At 33.9% G+C, this 21,860-nt stretch overlaps 1 protein-coding gene across 1 annotated transcript in view; it reads left to right on the top strand.

Annotated features, from left to right (window-relative positions):
* The window catches only part of LOC111064284 (major facilitator superfamily domain-containing protein 8), a 43,943-nt gene that overhangs the window by 16,872 nt on the left and 5,211 nt on the right, over positions 1-21,860 (top strand). The window contains exons 2-9 of the mRNA XM_039433189.1: positions 2,641-2,791; positions 6,921-7,161; positions 8,560-8,673; positions 10,555-10,749; positions 14,848-14,947; positions 15,588-15,722; positions 16,975-17,087; positions 20,604-20,785. Coding sequence (XP_039289123.1) covers positions 2,641-2,791; positions 6,921-7,161; positions 8,560-8,673; positions 10,555-10,749; positions 14,848-14,947; positions 15,588-15,722; positions 16,975-17,087; positions 20,604-20,785 — 1,231 coding nt within the window. The remainder of the gene's footprint in view (positions 1-2,640; positions 2,792-6,920; positions 7,162-8,559; positions 8,674-10,554; positions 10,750-14,847; positions 14,948-15,587; positions 15,723-16,974; positions 17,088-20,603; positions 20,786-21,860) is intronic.

Below are 21,860 nucleotides of genomic sequence, written 5' to 3' on the forward strand. Positions count from 1 at the left end.
CGATTCTCCGTAACTCTTCCATTCATGTTGTAGATATTCAATTCTTTCCTAATATCTTTATTCCTGAAATGATCTCTTCTGTCACACCCCTTGACTCTTCGGAGAAATCTCATCTCGGCTGCCTGCTCTCTACTTTCAAGTGGCTTCGTAGTAACCCATGATTCACTACCATAGAGCAGGATTTGTGAATTGTAATTTATGAAAAGATACGTCATAACAATCACTGACCGCCAGCAACTTGCCGTCTCTACTCTCTCCGACTGTAAGACGCCTGAGGGCCTGAATGGGCCAGAGTTTCCAATGCATGGCCTCCACGTCCACCAGACCTAACGCCATACATGTTGCGGCCTTTGCGGCTTTATCAAGGATCATGTGTACGTGTCTACGCTACCAACTGACCTCGCTCAATATAAGAAGCTGGATTGAAATTATTGAAAATACACTTATTGATGCTTGGAAAGAACTCGGCTATGGACTTATTGAAAGTTTTTTAATCATCTTCAATTCGTTGATTTACTTTTGCTCTTCACAGGGATCTACAATTATGCATGGATTTCTCCATATCATATTATAGACTTGATTTGTACCATATCACAAAATGGGAGTTATATTGAACGTTTATACGGTTCTTGATAAAATTGTTTGAGATGCTTTTCCTTTTTTATTTTCATTTAAGTCAAAATTTAGAAATTGAGAAAGTTTTTGGCAATAGCCTGTTTTTTCTTTTTCGACTATTGTATTGTTTGCTCTACCCAATAAATAAATTTATTTGACATAAAAACTATATAGAATTATATACTTGACATCGTTTCTAACTGTAACTTAAATGTAACAATTATTTATTTATTCATTCATTCATTGTCACATTACATCAATTTTTTGAGTTTCACTCATATGACTGGTGACATGTCAGTATTACCATAGAGAAACAATAGCGTAAGTAGATATCCCATGGTATAGGGAATTTATGTCGCAACTTTTACTGTTATCTCAAGCCGATTACTGTCGATATTGTCAATTTTACTGTTTTGTGGGGGGGTATGAACGGCACAATTTGAGAGACTACCAGCGTCACACAGCGGCATAGGAAAGAACTATGTGAACTATCAGCTTGAGATAACAGTAAAAGTTGCGACATAAATCCCTATACCATGGGATATCTACTTATGCTATCGTTTCTCTAAACGATTCTTTTTCTGGTATTACTAAATCTAATATTATATAATTACTATACAGTATTATTGTCAATTGAAAATAATAATAAAAAATGCATGATTATACATAGATGCCTTAATGTATACAAAATAATTGTTCATAATGTCTATATAATATTATCTATTTCACTTAATTAAAATTGTGAAATGGAGTACAAGGTTTTTTCAATTCGAAAATTTCTGACTGCTTTTTTTTAAATTTACCGAATTTATGTCTCTAATGGCTGCTGGTAGTTTATTGTAAAATCTCATTCCGTCGTAAAAGGAGTTATATTGAACGTTTATACGGTTCTTGATAAAATTGTTTGAGATGCTTTTCCTTTTTATTTTCATTTAAGTCAAAATTTAGAAATTGAGAAAGTTTTTGGCAATAGCCTGTTTTTTCTTTTTCGACTATTGTATTGTTTGCTCTACCCAATAAATAAATTTATTTGACATAAAAACTATATAGAATTATATACTTGACATCGTTTCTAACTGTAACTTAAATGTAACAATTATTTATTTATTCATTCATTCATTGTCACATTACATCAATTTTTTGAGTTTCACTCATATGACTGGTGACATGTCAGTATTACCATAGAGAAACAATAGCGTAAGTAGATATCCCATGGTATAGGGAATTTATGTCGCAACTTTTACTGTTATCTCAAGCCGATTACTGTCGATTATTGTCAATTTTACTGTTTTGTGGGGGGTGTATGAACGGCACAATTTGAGAGACTACCAGCGTCACACAGCGGCATAGGAAAGAACTATGTGAACTATCAGCTTGAGATAACAGTAAAAGTTGCGACATAAATTCCCTATACCATGGGATATCTACTTATGCTATCGTTTCTCTAAACGATTCTTTTTCTGGTATTACTAAATCTAAATTATTATATAATTACTATACAGTATTATTGTCAATTGAAAATAATAATAAAAAATGCATGATTATACATAGAATGCCTTAATGTATACAAAATAATTGTTCATAATGTCTATATAATATTATCTATTTCACTTAATTAAAATTGTGAAATGGAGTACAAGGTTTTTTCAATTCGAAAATTTCTGACTGCTTTTTTTTTAAATTTACCGAATTTATGTCTCTAATGGCTGCTGGTAGTTTATTGTAAAATCTCATTCCGTCGTAAAAGGGAGTTTTTTCCATGAATGTGCACCTATGAATTGTGTAAGCAATCAGGTTTACTGATTACTTATTATAAAGAGTTAGAACCCCGAAATTTATTTATAAATACTTGATATAGTTTTTAACTGTAAGTTAAATGTAACAATATTATAAAGTTTTAGAACACCGAAATCAATTTATAAACACTTTGTATTCATTATTTATTATACTACTCACTTATGTCGCACCTCTAGTATTTTTGTTACAATCCAGTTAATTTCAATTTTTCTGCTTTTACTTTTTCAGAGCGAATGGCATCATAAACGACAGTGATTTAGAAACAAAAGAAGAATACCAGCAACGATGGTTCTCAATACGAATAATGTATTTCACAATGTTCCTCATGTCGCTTGGCTTCAGTATTGTTTTGACTGGCGTCTGGCCGTACCTCAACAAGGTAAGTTGGTAGGCTCAAATTGATTTAGGATCATTACTTAATCTAGTTTTTACAACACCAGAAATTATCCCAGTTGAGGGAACGAGCACAATGAATATTATAAAATTATATTATAATTGATGAATAACATTGGCATATAATACAATTCTTGAATAGAAATACACATCTCAGTACCTTTTATGAATTATTCTATCACAACCTGTTTCAACATTCATGCCATTTCCAAGTGATACATGAAACAAGTTGTTATAAAATAATTAAAAAAAGGGTACTGAGATTTTTATTTCTATTTATATCACAAGTAGCCCTAAACGGAAAAGAGACAATACAATTCTTTCCTACATTATGACATTTTTTGATCAGATATTTACTTTTTTTGTGAAATTGAAGAAAGAATACGGTCAGTAAAATTTATTGTACCTATTTAATAGGTACAATGTTTATGTTTGATGAACTTTTCAATTATTTTATCTAATCAAATTATTCTTCAAGTAAAAATTCATGGATTCAGATTTAAAACTGCTTTGATATACTGATTCTTTGTTCATTCATACAATAGGTACTTCATCAAAATTATAGGGAGAGAAAAAATAAGGTAACCTTGTGCTATTTCTCTCCCAAATTTAGATAGGGTTACATCTAGTCCGAAATAGTCTTGTAGTTCTTCAATTTACAAAATTTTCAGTCCTTAAATATGTTCACAAAGTAAATTTTCAAATTTAGATGCTTCAAGTCCAAAAATATAACAGATATTTCACATTATTATCACTTGAATAGAGAAGATTTACATATTAATGAAATAATTTTGAAAAAGGACCGATTTATTATATTTTCTTGTTATTTTAGTTTTTTTCAATTTCCACTTTCTTTAGTTGTGTACCTTGCCATTGCATCAAATCATGAAATAACTTTAGAGTTCACCAAGTAAATTTTCTATATGTGAGTGAAAACGTTCTTGAATTCAAAACACATAGCTAGTACTCCAAAAGGAATATAACTTCCCCATTGTGTGATTTACTGTTTCGAATGACTCAAAAAAAAGTTTTTTTTAATGCTTAATTGAGTGTTGACATTAATTAATGTCTTTAAACACTGCTATTTATTCATATTTTATTAGGAACGAAAATCTGAGCATCGCATGATAAATTGCAAAATTAGTATTTTTTCAATTATTGTAGTATTTATAACACTCGTTACTGACAGTTGGCAATGAAATTTATGGTATCAGTGACTTATGTTGTCTGCACAGTCATTCGAAGACTATTGGAATAAATATAGCAATTTAATTCCAAATGCGATTTACTTGTGAAGCGAACACCTGCTGATTTGCATTGTGATGAACTACGAAGAAAATGAAAAAATAATACAATAGACGGTATCTTGCCTTAGGTATTGTTCAGCATGCTTGAATAATGAATAGTTCGTTTCTCAAACGCTTATGTATCTCCATCTCAGCCACATCTCAATTCATACGATTATTTTATTCACAGTGTGACGTACTTGAAACTATAATGATATGATTCCGGTTTAATCAGTTATTAGATGTATTCTATATTGAATCTCACTGTTTCTTTTTTATTCTATAAATATTTTGCATCATTTATTGGTTCATCATCAATCATTTCATGTATGAAATCAAGATGTTTCTTTTAAAAGTGATTTCCGAACGTTGCTAATTTTGATTCAAAATTTGGTTTCTTGATCCATTCCGAGCTGCGATGTATTAACACTTTTTTCTATGTATACAAACACGACATGCAGTCAAATATCAACTAAATAATTGAAAACTTTTACTCACTGACGATCGAAAGTACTTCAGTCAGTAAGTAAAAGTTTTTAATTATTTACTTAATATTTGACTGCATGTCGTGTTTAAATACATAGAAAAAAAGTGTGATTAATAATGTAAAAACCGAATAAAACAATAGATTTTTATTGATAAAGATGACGTGTGCAAAATAATTCAAACAGAAAAATCAATTTTACTAAAAAATTTTCTCGAAATCGAATTTGAATTTATCAAAGTTAATCCTCGATTTAAAATTATCCTCCTTGAAAAATGGTGCCTGAAACATCAAACAATGTGCAATTACGTAATTTTCAACATACATCAAGATCTATGTAGTCATACATGTACAAAATGGATATTTTTGATCAATACCCATGAAAGTAGAGCTAGGCATATAATGATAAGAGTGCAGTTCTAAGGGCATAAGAGTACACTATGCTCTATTGTACACTATGCTCATTTTATAATGAGTTGTAAAGTTTGTAATTCCTTTTTAGCCAACTGCATACATTATAATATAGTAATTAATTTTCTTGGTAAGGGCTACTCGTATTTATGTAAAAATCAAAAAATCAAAGTACCATTCTTTCAACTTTATTTTATTTATCACGTGTTTTGACTTATAATTAATGTCATTAGACTTGTAACATAACAGTGCTACACCAACACGGCTCTCCAGTTGAGAAATTTCGGTCCATTAACAAATGAAGCTATATGGCGAGGTACAACGCCCATTTAGAACTCTTTACTAATAAGTTAATCTCTAAAATAAGTGACCTCTTATTTTCTAAGTTGAAAATATCAGAGAATATAATTACAATGTAAATTTAATGAGTTGGTGGTGTTAGTACGTTCAGTAGTATCATAGAGAAAAGATAGCATAAGAAGATATCCCATGCCATGGTATAGGGCGTTTATGTTCCAAGCTTCCCTGTTAGCTCAAACCGATAGTTCTAGCAGTTATTTTTCGCCACACTGCTCAGAAAGCAGCTGTTTTCCAGTCCCTATGTAGATCTGAAAGACATTGTTTGCAGACGACTCTCGTCTGACGTCAGAACAGGTTTCTTTCCGGCTAAGGCCGGAAAGAGTACCCTTTCCGGCCGCTAACATGGAACTAAGAAAGGATGTGCTTGGACAACTGTGTCATATGGTGCATTGTGTTCAGGAGGGTGAGATCGGAAATTTCCACCCTACTTTGAGTACCCTACGACATCTGGTTCTTGAGATATGAGACATCAAAGTTTCCCCCCCCCCTCATAAAACATTCTTATTCCAAATAAAACGAAATAAAACTTGTAGCACCCTTGATTTATTAAAAAACTTAAAATAGTTGAACTAAATAATAAATAAAGGGTGCTACAAGTTTTATTTTGTTTTATTAATTTAAAAGCAGCCCATTTCAATAAGTGTTTTATTCTTATTCCATTTTTTTATTCTTATATAGCTGATGCCAAAACGTTAGGCGGCTTCGTGGGTCACATGGTGTAACCTACTCACAGCTGATGCAATGCATCTATTTATTATCTCTTTTGATTTAAAAATCATCACCTAAGCCAAGCTAGATGACAACTCTACTTGACAACATCAGCTGTTGGAACGCACAAGAGACCCACGAAACCGCCTAACTTTTTGGCGTCAGCTATACCTGTAGTGTGGCGAAAAATATCGTACGCGACTCTCTCAGAAAGGTGTTTACGGTATTCGGATAACATATTTACGGGTTCGGCAAGCCTCGCCCGGGAAACTATCCTCATACCGTAAACACTAACTTTCTGTGCTTGTAGCGTAATATACTATTTCGTGGAGCTGGTAGTCTCCCATACTTTGCTGCTCTTACACTCTCACCTTGCCAAAACAGCAATTATATACAGTAATGGGCTGGTATAGTGAGGTCCACGTTATAATGACAGTATTTGATCAACTTCGGTTTTGCTATCCTTGTCTATCATTCGACAAAGCCGATGGTACTATCCTTTTCTAGGTCCACAACGATGACAATTATGTTTTTGACGGTGTAGAAATATAATTAATAATGCAGAAAATTGGCATCGCTATTCTTCTATCTTTATCCACTGCCATTATAACGTGGACCACACTATAGTCTCTCATACTGTGCCGTTCTTACTTATACTCTCACCCCGCCAAAACAGCAATAATAGACAGTTATCGGCTACTGTTAGCAAAAAATCAGCTTGAAATTTGGAACATAAACGACCTATACCATGTGATATCTTGTTATGTGATCTTTTCTCTATTATATGGTAGTATGGTAATATGGTAGTATTTTCTCTATTATATGGTAGTATGTTATGGCTGACTAGTCGCGACTGGTTTGCTTAGCTAGACGCAGCGGCGGGGAAGGAGTTCATGGGCTACGTGGTGGCGGCGAACCCCCTGGCGCAAATGCTGTTCTCGCCCCTGGCCGGTTGGTGGGGCAACCGCCTTGGCAGCATCCGTCTCCCGATCCTCCTCTCGCTGCTCATATTCGTGCTCTCCAATGCCAGCTACTCGCTCCTCGAGCTCCTCCCCCATCCCAAGTACTGCATGCTCGTGTCTCGCTTCTTCGTAGGCATCAGTGCTGGTCAGTAAGTCAACCATCTCACTCTAAACTTCTATTTATTCATTCAAAATGAGTGCCACAGGTAGAACCCAAGGTCTATAAAAACCAGGTCAAGACACCCGTGTTTAATTATTATTAAGGCTGTGCAAAGGCTTAAAATAAAAAAAAATGTTTTCCTGAGAAAACTTTTTCATTTTGATAGCATCATGATATACAAATTGATAAACTTTGAAAAATATTACATTATATTTCTGGTTTTTAAAACAAAGGCTTTTAAAGTGTTATCTAAATTTGGGAAAGAAATAGTACAAGGAGTATCCTTAGTTTTTCTCTCCCAATCAGTGCTTCTCTGTAAAAAATATAAATAAATAAAAAAATAATAAAGGCTTAACAACTTAGAAATAATAATAGTTATTTGTATATCTAGAGTGAAAATACGACTTTTTCTCCCTGTGGGAAAAAGTTTGAAGCCCGAGGCGAAGCCGAGGGCAGCAATTTTTCTGAGGGAGAAAAAGTATTTTTCGCTCGTCATGTACACAACATTTTTCCTCCATCTACATTTTTTTATAGAAACTGCAAATAAAATCATTCTAATAACTTACGTATTGGTGACAATGATTCCTAACAATATAACCTAAATCTAAAACCTAAAATAAGGTCATCTGATTGGCACTGCAGATTGCGCTATCTATCGGCAAAAGTTGTAACAATTATATCAGCTGGGCAGCTACCAAAAATGGCTGACTCCAGATCACGCGGTTCAGATTTGAATTGCAGATCAAAATATTTGTTGGCTGGTATTTTGAATAGAATAAAATATTTTAAAAATTGTATAAATTTTTATCGTCTACTAATATTAAGAATATAATAATTATCATACAAACATATATTTCATGAGTTGATAAAATTTCTGGTTGTGGTATTGAATTCAGTTGACTCAATGACAGACACCTCTATTATGCTTTCTCATCTGAGCTTAGACCTTCTAACCTATTACCATGTAAGTTTTAAAAATAGATATGCTTCCCATGTTATTTAAATGGAGTCACTTTTACTCCCTAGGGAGTTTTTCTGTTTTTTACTACCGAGAGCGAAAAAGTGACACTTTAGTATTATGTTTCAGGGAGTAAAGTAAGTACTTTAGACAGTAGGTGGAGGAAAAAATATTATTGAATTAATGTTTGAGTTGATATTATTGTAGAAAATGCCGCCCAGTTTATTGGAATTTTTTTCTTATCTAAAACAATTAGTGTTTCCAACTACTTGTAACTTTTCTAGGCTGCTAGGTAAAAAGGAATGTGCAAGTGATTAACTGGCTTTTAAAATTGGTTTAGTTATCTTCACAAATTGGTATTATTATCTATAATCTACTCTTAGTATTTGTCAACCATTAAACACGTGTTCTTTCTACATTTGCAGCGAATATTGCAATATGCCGTTCATATCTGTCAGCTGCCACCAAGGTAGAAGAGCGAACTAAAGCCGTGTCAATGGTGTCCTTAGCACAGGTGCTCGGCTTCATTATAGGCCCATGTAAGTACAAAACCTCCACTAAAACTGATAAATATCAATCACTTTTCGAATTCAGTCGTGCCATTTGCAGGGCTGAGAGGCTTCATAAACAAAATTTATTTTATTATTAGTTAACAATGTGGAGGTTTAGATCATTCTGGGTGGCTTATTGGAGTGATCCGTGCTCTAGAGGATAGAGTGCTTGCGTTGCAGCCTTAGACCAGTTATAGAATAGACACGCTGGGAAGTCTAGCCTCTGAAGCCAACATCTACTGCCATATCACCATATCGTGACGTCATCATCGGATAGAAAACTTTTCTGCAGAGTTTGTTTACATTGTTTTCCATAGCTGATTGTGTCTATTTCAGATGGAAGTAAATTATTATTCATGAAAATGGTAAACTCCCGCTGAAATAGGAATAGAAAACAATGTAAACAAACTCTACAGAAGTTTTCTATCAGATGCTGACGTCACGATATGGTGATATGGCAGTAGATGTTGGCTTCATCGACTTTCAGTATGAATATACAATGGGCCGTGTCTATTCTATAACTGGTCTAAGGTTGCAGCCTAGAGATCCCGGATTCAAACCCACTTATCATCAAAAGTTGAGTGGCTCGTTGGAGTAAGTGATAACGCGCCGGTCTTTTAATCAAGAGAAAACGAGTTCGAATCTCGACCGGGGCAAAGGTTTTTGACCACAGCACAATTACATAGAAATAAAAATATAAAGCTGGACTCAGATTTATTTATGTTAAAAGTAACCCTCAAGAAAAAAGACAGTCACATAGATACAGCCACCTCGTCTTACAGAGGAGATAATTTGATAAGCCGTCGATCCCGACTACCTAAAAAGTAATCGTCATCTCTCATCATCATTCCTCTCACTCATTACCCTCGTACAAGTCTAAGAGCTTATGTGGGCATCACCCTCAATATTATGTTATTTTATTATCATTATTATTATTATAGTTTTTAACCAGGTCACTCCTGTGTCATCGGCAAGTTAAACGGTCGGTCTCGGTTGAAGTATGACAGTCGTAAGGCCCATTGGCCCACCATTTAGGTGAGGTGGGACTGGACTCCCCACCAACAAAAGCCATACAAATTTATTTCAATTTAGCGCTCTTCAGCGGCCGGCTTGAACATGATTGTGAACTCTACCATCTTCTCCTACAGAGTGTTAAAACTATAGTGAGGTCCACGTTATAATGGCAGTGGAGAAAGATAGGAGAACAACGTTGCCGATCCTATGTCTTGATAATGCCTTCTATAGACGGTAACTGATATAGGTTTATTGATTCAATATTAACATAGAGAAACAATAGCATGAGTTGATATCCCATGGTATAGGGCGTTTATGTCGCAACTTTTACTGTTATCTCAAGCCGATAGTCCACGTAGTTCTTTCCCGTGAAGCTGTGTGACGCTGGTAGTCTCTCATACTGTGCAGTTCATACACTCTCACCCCAACAAAACAGTACAAACCGACAGTAATCGATAATAATCGGCTTGAGATAACAGTGAAAGTTGCGACATAAACGCCCTATACCATGGGGCATCTACTTACGCTATTGTTTATCTAGGATATTAACTATTCATTCTCGTTCAAAATACAAATTATATTTATCAATAATTTCATAATTAAGATGAAATATTTTGTTATTCAATTATCAATTGTTAAAAAACGATCTGGCACAAAGCGAGAAAGAGATAGCGCTATCCGCTTTGATCCATGATAGACAAGGATAGCAATAACATTGCTAAACAAAAATTGTCTTTATAACATGGACCTCACTATAGAAACCACATTTTAATGTTGGAGCAAAATCTTCATTTATTTGTCTATACAATTTGTTTTACAAACCTTGTTTGCTATGATAGTTATTTGTTGTTGCAGCGCTGCAGGCAGTGGTGACGTTCTTGAAGGACGGCACCATGCTGTTTGGGTGCATTCCGTTCGACATGTACTCGGCGACCGGGTGGATGAATGTGATGCTCGGCCTCATCAACATGGTCCTACTCATGCCACACATATTCGTCGAGCGGCCTATCGCCGCCAAGGAGGCTATGCTGCTCAGTGGCGCCGAAACAGGTCTGTAATTCATTGAAATCAGCTCTCAAATTAGGTCTCCTATAGTCTGTTTATGTTGAGACTTTGAGAAAATATCCGTGTTGCGAAATCCCAATGCAAGTCCATATGACTGGATGTATTCTAATAGACAACTCTGCATCCACTGTGTTGTCGAATTGAATACATTCTGTCATATTGGCTTTATTCATTTATTTATTCATAATTTTTACAAAGTAGCACTGATTGGGAGAGAAAAACTAAGGATACTGAATTGAAATTGAAATTGAAATTTATTCTTCCAAAAAATACATTACATTACAATGTATAACTGAAAATAGTGGGAAAATATTGTTTTAAACAACTCCTGAGTTACTACAGTGTGGGGTCGTTCATGTTCCATATGCATTTTTTATTCTCTTGATTAGTATGGTTACAGTGTTGAACAAATATAAGAATTGAACAAAAATAAAAGAGCAGAGCTCTGCATGAATAGAAACGTAAATATAAACTATAAATATAATGCCTTCAATATGAAAAGTAAATATGATCAGTACTAGATCCAGTACTAGATACTATCAAGTTAAAATCTGAACAATAATGAGAGAGAATGCTAGATAAAACTGTAATTAGATAAAGCTATGAAATATAAGAAATAAATTTAGCTGAATTGAACTCTTGAAGCTCTTGAAAAACAACGAAAACTAAGAATTTTAAATTTTGACGGTTAAAAACAGAATAAAAAACAAAAATATCACACTCAAATCACCATCAATTGGAACATTTTTGACTTGCATGAAAAGATTGAAATTTCGCACAATTTGGCAACACTTATATTTTCTCCAAGTCTCAACTTATTTTATACTGACTAATTGATGAAGTGATTGATAGAACATATACTAAAAGATAGTACAGTATACTTATGCTATCTTTTATCTATGGTTGGATACAATAATTTTATACTTCTATGGCTGATTCAAAGCTGCCAGCGAGGTTTCAGTTTACACACCGTGTAAAGTTGAATTCCCTCAAATCATTATCAGTGTACAGGGTGGGTGAAAAGTCCGACAACGGCTCAATATCTCATGCACAAAGGTAATTTGACGGTAGGTGTGATTGGGGATCCTACTCAAATTGAAAAAAAAAACTACTTTACAATGACTTTAAAAATCTGGTCTGCCATCTTGAATCCGCCATATTGAATGCAACTTCATTTTTAAAAATAGGAAGGTGGTTTCGATAGGGAATTTCAAGAAAAAATGAATGACGGAAACCGCTTATCGATATCTGAAACCGTTTCGAAGATATACAGATATACACATTATTAATCAATACTATCATAGAGAAACAATAGCGTAAGTAGATATCCCATGGTATAGGGAGTTTATGTCGTAACTTTCACTGTTATCTCAAGCCATGTAGCTCTTTCCCTTGAAGCTGTGTCGTCTCTCATATTGTGCCGTTCATACTCTCTCACCCGGCCAAAACAGTAAAAATCGCCAATAATCAACAGTAATCGGCTTGAGATAACAGTAAAAGTTACGACAAACTCCCTATACCATGGGATATCTACTTACGTTATTGTTTCTCTATGATACTATTCAAAGCAGAAAGTAGAGAAAAAAGTCTGAGAACGGCTTAGTATCTTATAAAAAGAAGTGATTCCAAGGTGGGTGTGATTGGGGATGTTACTCGAATTGAAAAAACTACTTTACTATGGCTTTAAAAATCTGGTCTGCCATCTTGGATCCGCCATTATGAATGCAACTTTATTTTTTTAAATAGCAAGGTGGTCATGCGATACTGATTTCGATACGGAATTTCAAGAAAAAATGAATGGCAAAAACCGCACATCGATATCTCAAACCGTTTAGAAGATATTCACATTATTAATCAATACCACTCATGTATTAATAATGTGAATAATAATTATGTAATATAATAATAATTTAATAGTATTAATATTAATAATGTGAATATCTTCTAAACGGTTTGAGATATCGATGTGCGGTTTTCGCCATTCTTTTTTTCTTGAAATTCCGTATCGAAATCATGTATCGCATGACCACCTTCCTATTTAAAAAAATTAAGTTGTATTCAAAATGGTGGATCCAAGATGGCGGACCAGATTTTTAAATTCATTGTAAAGTAGTTTTTCCAATTTGAGTAGGATCCTCAATCACACCCACCGTCAATTTTCTTTTGTGTCAGAGATATTAAGCCGTTCTAGGACTTTTCACCCACCCTGTATGTGTCCTTCACAGTGAAAATACTATTCCTCAAAGCTCTAATGGGACTACTCCTGCTCCGCTGGGTTGGGTGGGAATAGTCATTTTAGGACTCATGGTAATAATATCTTCATTGTAAAGGACATGTAAACTGATACTAAAGTGTGGGAATCCAGTGGGAAACAGGTGTCGCCAGTCACTGAAGTGAAGAGGCTATTTTTGGATAATCTAGTCAGTCAATGACTTTGTCAGAGCTAGTGGCTGGATGCCAGTAGTGGAACAACTGGCAGCATGTATATCAGCCATTATTTCATGTAGTCAATTTATGATCATTATTCTGCTTCCACATAATTATATGTAAAATTATTCTGACATGAAAATTTCACCCCTTACATTGAAGCTGCTATAACAATGAAAGGAAAACTTGGAATAGTGAAATAATACATCATTCCGAAGAGAATTTATTTCTCTACAAACGTACGATAATCATCAGTTTCTATGGTGCATTGTTGGAGAGTTATAAGCCCTGAAAGAGCAGAACATTGGATGAAAACCTGTTATTTTAACAATAATTACACATCTTCAAGAGCGAATATCTCGGTAAATGTTGGGAATATCACAAAATTCCACCGAACAAAAAGTGTAGAGAATTTATGTAGCTTTATTTTTGTATAGTTAGTTATGTCTTTTGAACGCATTGTTCTCAAGATATGAGCGTGGAAGTAAAACGCTGAAAAATGGAACCTGTAAACCACCCTCATCTCCTTAGGACATGTGTTAGGAATGGGGACTTTTGATATGTTCTCCCCCTAACTAGTCTCAACAAAGCTGCAAAGTCAATAAATTTGTTTAAAACATACCCTCCAAATTCCGTTGTAAATTGGTCTATTGTTGCAAAAATGGAGATTTCACACTCAACACTGAAGCTGCAGCAAAAGGTGTAGGGAAATTCGTAAAAATGTTAAAGTGTACATCAAATTGAAGAGAATTTGATGCTCTATAAGCTCAAAATTGAAATGGAATTTTTTCCATCGATTTTTAAAAAAGTTATAAGAGCAAAAATAGAAAAAAAATTGTGGCAAACGTGTTTTTTCAAAAATATCACACCTTCAAGAGCGGATATCTCGAAAACTAGAGGAGATATAAAAGAAGTTATAGAATCTATATTGTAGGAAATTATGTAAGCTTTTATTTGTTATATGACAGTCAAGTCCTTAAGATGCATAGTTTTTGAGTTTTATGCGATAAACCAAAAAATGGTACCTTTAAACCACCCTCATCCCCTTAGCACAGAGGGTAGGGGTGGGGACTTTTGATATGTTTACCTCCTTACTACCCTTAACAGAACTGTAGGGTCAAAAATTGTCTTCCCAACTTTTCCCTCTATAACCTTTCCTTGACTGGACTATTATGATTTACTAAACTTTTCCTTTTCTACTGAAGATGATACCAACATAATCCCTGGGCTTGTACGTGGGTAAAGACAGGGACGATGTGAGAGCTGGGTAGACTGTATTCTCGTAGAATACTGATATGAGAATAATCATTCCCATACAAGTATAGAAAGACAAAATAATGAGTTTCTATTTCATCGAGGTGCATTAGTCTTGGTGACTCATTGATGATGAAATCTGCATTGTTTACCTGAAATTTATGTCTTCTGTGAAATTGCCTTCTGCAATTTTATAAAATGTTTAATTAATTGATTACAAAGAATAGTGTTTTAGTGGCGTAAATCATCACATTAATTTGAGCAACACCTGATGACGTACTTCATTTTCGATTGTTCAAATCTCTAATTGATATCTTTAGAATTATTTTTATATGGATAATAATAATTTCCTCCTGTCAAGATGCCATTCCGTTTTTTAACATAAATGGTGTGAATTTTCAGAGCAAGCAGCTTGGAAAGAAACTAAACCAGACTATTTGATTGCGTGGACCATGATTGTATCATTTTTCATTCTAGTCTTCAATTTCGTTCTATTGGAAACGTAAGTTTGGTCAATGATTTTGGTCAATAAACCTTCTTCAGTTGAAAACTAAACTATAATAAAGTAAAGAACTGGCTTATACACGTTCGGGATAGGAAAATTATGTTTGACGCTTCATCACGTCTGAACTTCTGGACTGATTAACTTGAAATTTTGCATATAGATTATTAATCAACCGAGGATGGGTATAGACCTATTTTCAATTCTTCAAAATTTCAGTTTACAGTTTGTCAAGTAAAATAGACCCTTGCGGAGCACGGGTTACTTGCTAGTACTAATATATTTAAATAAATACCTTTCTTCTATTAATCTTGACATGTCTCATCAAATTGTCTCAAAAATCTATCATCAGGTTCAATCACACTATTGTCATTTCAATTTTTTTAATACTGTTTCGACTTGAATACTGTTGTGAAATATAGCCTAAAGAAATTAATTTTTCATTCAACTGAGAATAGAAACAAGAAATTGGTTGGGATTCAAATTGATTCAATATTATTTAATGGAAATAAAAAAATATATTTCAAACATATTTTAATTTTAGACATTTATCAATCTAACTTTTTCGGTAATTCATTTCAAAATTGGTTTTTTGATTCATTAAAAAAAAATAATTTCAATTCCCTGTCAATTTTTTCAGGCTGGGTACATCTTTGACAATGGACCAATTTGCGTGGTCAAAATCGGAAGCTGTTAAGTACATGGGCATTCTGTTGTCTGTTGGCTCATTGTTCGCTTGCGTTACGTTCATTGTGATTGGACCACTATGTAAAAAGTAAGTTCATCAAAATCATCATCATCATCATTGTCATCACCATCGTCATCGTAATTATAATAATATTTATGGTTTATAAAACGTCCTTGAACAATTTAATCCAATACAATCCATTGTAGGTCTTCAATCTATTATAATTCATATAATTATTTATTTTACTCAAATGAATCCCCATCTTTAATTCATATTTAGTAGTAATTCCAATTGTACATGGCAATTCTGTGTCCTATTATTGTACTATAAAATGTATTGTTTGTATTCTTTATTCTAATAACTAGAGACCCTCTGGGTTGAAAAACTCGCTCATGAACTGTAGTATTGATCTCTGAGATCCGCAACTTGTAATAATTATACAGAGTTGGTGAGAATTATTATGGAAACAGCTAAATATATCTTTTACAAGTATGATATTACAGTAGTAGGCTCTATGGGAATCCTATTCCAATTAAAAAAAAACTTTCTGGCGCTTCAAAACTTTTGTCCGCCATCTTGGATCCGTCATATGGATCCAACTTCATTTTGAATCAACTTCATTTTATCAAATGGGAAGGTGGTCATGTGATACATTAAAGGAAAATTCAAAGGAAAATTAATGGCGAAACCCTCACATCGATATCTCAAACCGTTTCAATGATCTCAACATTTAAAGGTACTAATAAATTATGCAAAAATGAAATGAATGAGTACGGTACCTATACATTGAATAATCAAGTGTTAGTGAACACTAATATTAGCTTCTACTCTCACTTTAACACGGAACAAAAAAAATTTATAGAAGCAACTGCTATCACAAGTAGTATTAATGACATTTATGTTACAGACAGGCAGACAGACGATAACGGAAGCGAGTTAATAAAGAACTTATAAATTAATGTTGTGTATTATTCAGCTGAAATCATGTGTCGTCGCATAAAGTCTGTCTGACTGACAGTCTGTGTGACAACAGCCAAATAATAAGCTGGTTTCTGACCAGCGTTTTCAACTAATTAAAACGCCACCCTGAATGTCTGGTTGGCTGGGAATCAGCTGTTGGTGAGAATAAGCCAATCAAAGGACATAGTGGGTGGCATGTTGGCTAGCCAATCGGCTATGTTTATCCTTACTTTCACAGGGGTCTGGATCTCAAATATTGGTTCAGAGTATAATAGCATCTGTTTGCAGCCACTAGTTCTGCTTTTATGTCAGTCTCAATATTTGTATCATTCATTTTTCATATCTACTATTTTTTTTCAATTATAATCTCGAATTTTAGATTTAACGAAACCAGAGTACTCCAATACGGCGGATTTCTTCTAATGGTATTTGGAAGGGCGGCTTGCATGCCTTATGGAAGTACATATCCAGTTATAGCGCCCGCATTTAATGGTGAGAAAATTCATTGACTACTATTATTAAACTGTACAGTACTTATAATTCTAGTATTTTTAATTAAAATTTGTACAAATAAATTTGTATATTGTACATTGGAAGCTATCTTGCATTGGAAATCCTTTCTTGTATGCCAACTAAAGGGGAATTGAAATTAATCGATTAGCTATTTTTCAGATTGATTTTTTATTTATAAGTACAATATTTCTCAAATTTCCAATTTATTGTGATACATTCTGTGATTCATTTTGAGTATATGAATCAATCTTCAAAATTTTTAAATCATTATTCCTGGATCGAAAATCAAGTGACTAAAGCTGCGTTTGCACCAAAGTTTATAGCAAAATGTTATTAACTTAATCCTTATAGATTCTATTAGCTTGAACATATCTTGTCATACACATGATGAACATATGTGTTTGTCAAGTTCCGTTCAATCTAAAAGAATCTATAAGGATTAAGTTATTAACATTTTGTTAATAACTTTGGTGTAAACCCAGCTTTAGCAGTATGTGATTACATAACCTCGACTTTTGGACAACATAAACATTTTATCAAAATTTTTGGAGAGAAATAGTACAGGCTCAGCCCAGTTTTCCTCCAATGTCATAATTTTATTAAGATTTATTTATTTATACATGTCAGAACACAATTTAACAAAATTTGATTTTAAAATTTTACAAACTTTCTTGAAAATAAAAACACTGTATGGATTAGGCTATTTGAGAATCAATGTGCTAATACACTGAACAGGGGCTTCAATCATTTTATGATCAAGAATTAATGTACCTATTATTGTCTTACTTGGCTATTAGAATCGAATATTAATGCATTTAGTATTTTCATAATACCGGGTGATCCAAAAAGGACTTTACAACTTTGAAATTTCATATAAATCGTATTAAACATGGTACAGAGCTGTTTCTGGTGTTGTTTTAAAGGGAAACACTTCAAGTTTTTTAGCGTTTAGCTAAAGATGTTCTATGTGACTTCCGTTGGTTATCCTGCAGACATCCCATCGATAGTCGATTTCTTCCCAGACTCGCACTAGCATTTCAGGTGTAACTTGCTCAACTGCAGCGCAAATCCTTGCTTTAAGTTCAGGTAGAGAGGCTGGCAAAGGAGGTACGAACACCACATATTGTCGATTGTGGGACTTGAAGCTCTCGAGATGCACGCCGGGTCGATTTCGTAGGGCTCTCGACAAAACTTTGTCTCACTTGCTCAACGACTTCGCCAGATGTGCTTGGACGACCTGAGGATTTTGTATGTTTTACTGAACACCCTGTTTCTACAAAAAATTTATGCCACTCATAAATTGTAGGCCTACTAGGAGGATCTTTAGTGTACTTGGTACGAAAATTACGCTGAACTGTTGTCGCGGACTTCGATTCTTAAAACCAAAACACACAGCTAGCACGCTCGGTTCCAGTGAAGACAGCCATCTTTGACGTAACAACCGCTAGCGCTTGTGCGGCGCGACCAGGCACTAGCGGACTACGCAAGTCAAAACTTGGAGTGTTTTCCTATAAAACAACACCAAAACCAGCTCTATACCTTGCTTAATAAGATTTATATGAATTTTCAAAGTTGTAAAGTCATTTTTGAATCACCCGGTATAATTGAAGCTTTTTTATATTAAGCTATTCAAGGTATTTTGAACTATCAAACCCATTAGAGCGTCAGCTTCTTAATTAGAAGCTATTTAAACTATTTTAAGCTTATTTTAATTTACTACACACTTCGGAATTGTCTATACTTTTTTATTGTGTGTGAATTAATTATATATTCATCAATGTAAAAACGATATATTGTTCCAGTTTGGAGTTGATGGCTTTCATCATAGCCACCTCTAATACATAGCCACCTGTATTAGAGGTGGCTATGCTTTCATCCATCATTACGTGACAAGGTCGGTACTGCGTCAGGAATGTCGTAATTGTGTATGCCGTAATTTCATGTTGTAGTCAGATATTGAGATCAAGTAGATTGTTCAGTTGCACAAACGACGATTACTGTGATCGCTAATCACTCGTTGATCGGAGATAATTTTTTATGTCGTTCTTACCTGACCGTATTTGTTTTAGTATTAATTTTCGAATTTTCCAACAAATTCACCGAATTAGTAGAGTTGAGTTAGTTCTTCCAAAACCAAATTTTTGTGTAGTGTATTTTTAGGTGGGAGAGCATGTCACTTTTTCATTATTTTTTTCATATTAGAAATATTTAAAAACAATAGATGTGGTTGATGTTAGATGTATGTAGTTGGGTGTGAGTTATCTATCACTTAGCGGTTTATGTTAGTTCTAAATTCACTTTTAACAAAATTGTCAAATTAGTTCACTGTTGTAGCTCTAGTAATCATCTGTAAGAGTAGTTTTTAATCTATTATTTTAACCATTCTTTCTTCATGTCCATTTATGTTTCCCACATCCCTTTTTGTAGTTATTCTTCTCACTGGTTTATGATTCACGCATTGTCTTTATGATTGTATTTATAAACAATTGTTCAGAACTGTCATTGCAAAACATGCTTTGTTTACCAACGAATTGTTAAAGCGGACCATTCAACATTCGATATTTTGTCCAACTTTTAGTTCTACAATTCGACGTAGGAATGTGAATGGGATTAAAGATAATGTTGATATCTTCGAAACGGTTTGAGATATCGATGTGCGGTTTTCGCCATTCATTTTTTCTTGAAATTCCATTTCGAAATCATGTATCGCATAACCCACCTTCCTATTTAAAAAAATGAAGTTGCATTCAATATGGCGGATCCAAGATGGCGGACCAGATTTTTAAAGTCATAGTAAAGTAGTTTTTTCAATTTTAATAGGATCCCCAATCACACCCACCGTCAAATTACCTTTGTGTATGAGATATTAAGACTTTTCACCCACTCTGTATAATGATAAAGAAACTATGCAATATTAATTTATTCAGTTAAATAGATGAATTCTGTTCTCAAGATTGGTCTTAATCTCATTCTTCCATGGATCTCTTTTTGCATAGAACGAACTTAATTCATAATTCAGTTATGAGATTTTTATGATAAAGTTGAAAAATAATTTTGATTCTTGATGTAGCATTTTAGGAGCCCAACCACTGCCTCCGTAAACAAAGGGATAGTGCATTCTGGTGACGTCAGCATAAGTAGGGCTACTCACCATCTCTCTACTACACCAATAAAAACACTAGCTTGTATAGATCAGCTGAAATCAACGAATGTGAATTAGTGTTTTTATTGGTGTAGGAGGTGGTGAGTAGACCTACCTTTGCTGACGTCACCAGAATGCACTATGGCTTTGTTTACGGAGGTAGTGGGCCAACTGAGATACCTATATCATCGCGAGATTTGTCAACGTGCCTGTATCATTCCCATTAAACGATTACAAATCTCTGTATTAAATATTTGTTTTTATTCTGCTATTGTCTAGCAATAAACTGATCTTTGTTTAAATTGATCCATAGAAAATCAATTCCCTCGCTAATAATTTTCTTCTATCAACAGGAACAATTTTGAATGATGAAGAAGTTGTTGGATGTCCAGATTCACAAGAGTGGTGCAAAACCACTCCAGCAATGTCGGTTGGTCAGTTTTTTGTTGGATTTGTTGCTACTGCTATTGGATATCCCATTGGAGTGACGCTCATACAAACCATATTTTCAAAAATCCTTGGACCAAGGCCACAGGTAGGCCTACATTTATTTACATGATCATTCATGTTGTTAGTTACTCTTATAGAGATCTAGACAAAGTGCTCAGATATTGCTTTCTCTGTTTAATTTTTATAAATAGTTCTTGATACATAGTACATAGTTACCACAATATTAAAATACATGGTTCTTATCCATTCAATTCAAAATGTTCATCAACATTGTAATTTTGATGTGATAGGCACAATTAGTGATATATTGGGATACATCTTCCTCATTTATGAGTTTGAGAATTGTCATTAGCCCTCGCACAAGCCCATGGCTTATGTGGTAATCATCCTCAGCAAAAGTCAGGTATGTTTACAAAACGTGAAATCAAACACAACTGACGATGATTCATCAAAATTCATTAGTGTGTAAAAATCTCATGATAAAATAGCATGAGTAGAAATAGACTAAATATTCAGTTTTTTCATTTAGGAACAATTTTGCTTCTATCAAAACAGTATTTACTGTGTTTTTTTAATTGGATTTGTTCAAGTGGTCACTATCCTCATCCTAAGCAAAGGTTTATGAAATTTTGTTCCATGTTTCGTTGAGGTTGTTCCATATATTTCAATAAGGCTCCTTGAAAGTTTCATTACATCGAATAACTAGTAACCTTTTTCTATTTTGTTTGAGACACTACTAGTTTCACATATTTATCCCATTATCAAGTTGGTGTCAAGATGAACTATTCTGTACTGATGAGTATAAAGGTGTTAAGTCAGTTTTCATGATTTTTCAGGAGAGCAAAAACAAAGTTCAAAAAATTCTGTATGAAATTTATGAATTATTATTGAAAGTATTAGAACGCTAATCGTTGCTCTACATACTTGATACTTGATACTTGAATTCTTCGTCCTTGACCGGGAGAGCCGGATAGACTGTGTCTAATCGTGTTTCTTCACATGTTTACTGTGTCTAATCGTGTACGACTTAAACACTTTGTATCAAAGTATTTTGTGACTTAACCCTTTTTGATCTTGATTTGAGTTGACTTGTATAATTTATATCAATACCCTATTGCCGCGTCTTGAAGGGGATAAGTTGACTTGTATCATCAATATTA

This window comes from Nilaparvata lugens, chromosome 7 (assembly GCF_014356525.2).
Source record: "Nilaparvata lugens isolate BPH chromosome 7, ASM1435652v1, whole genome shotgun sequence".
Lineage (NCBI taxonomy): Eukaryota > Metazoa > Arthropoda > Insecta > Hemiptera > Delphacidae > Nilaparvata > Nilaparvata lugens.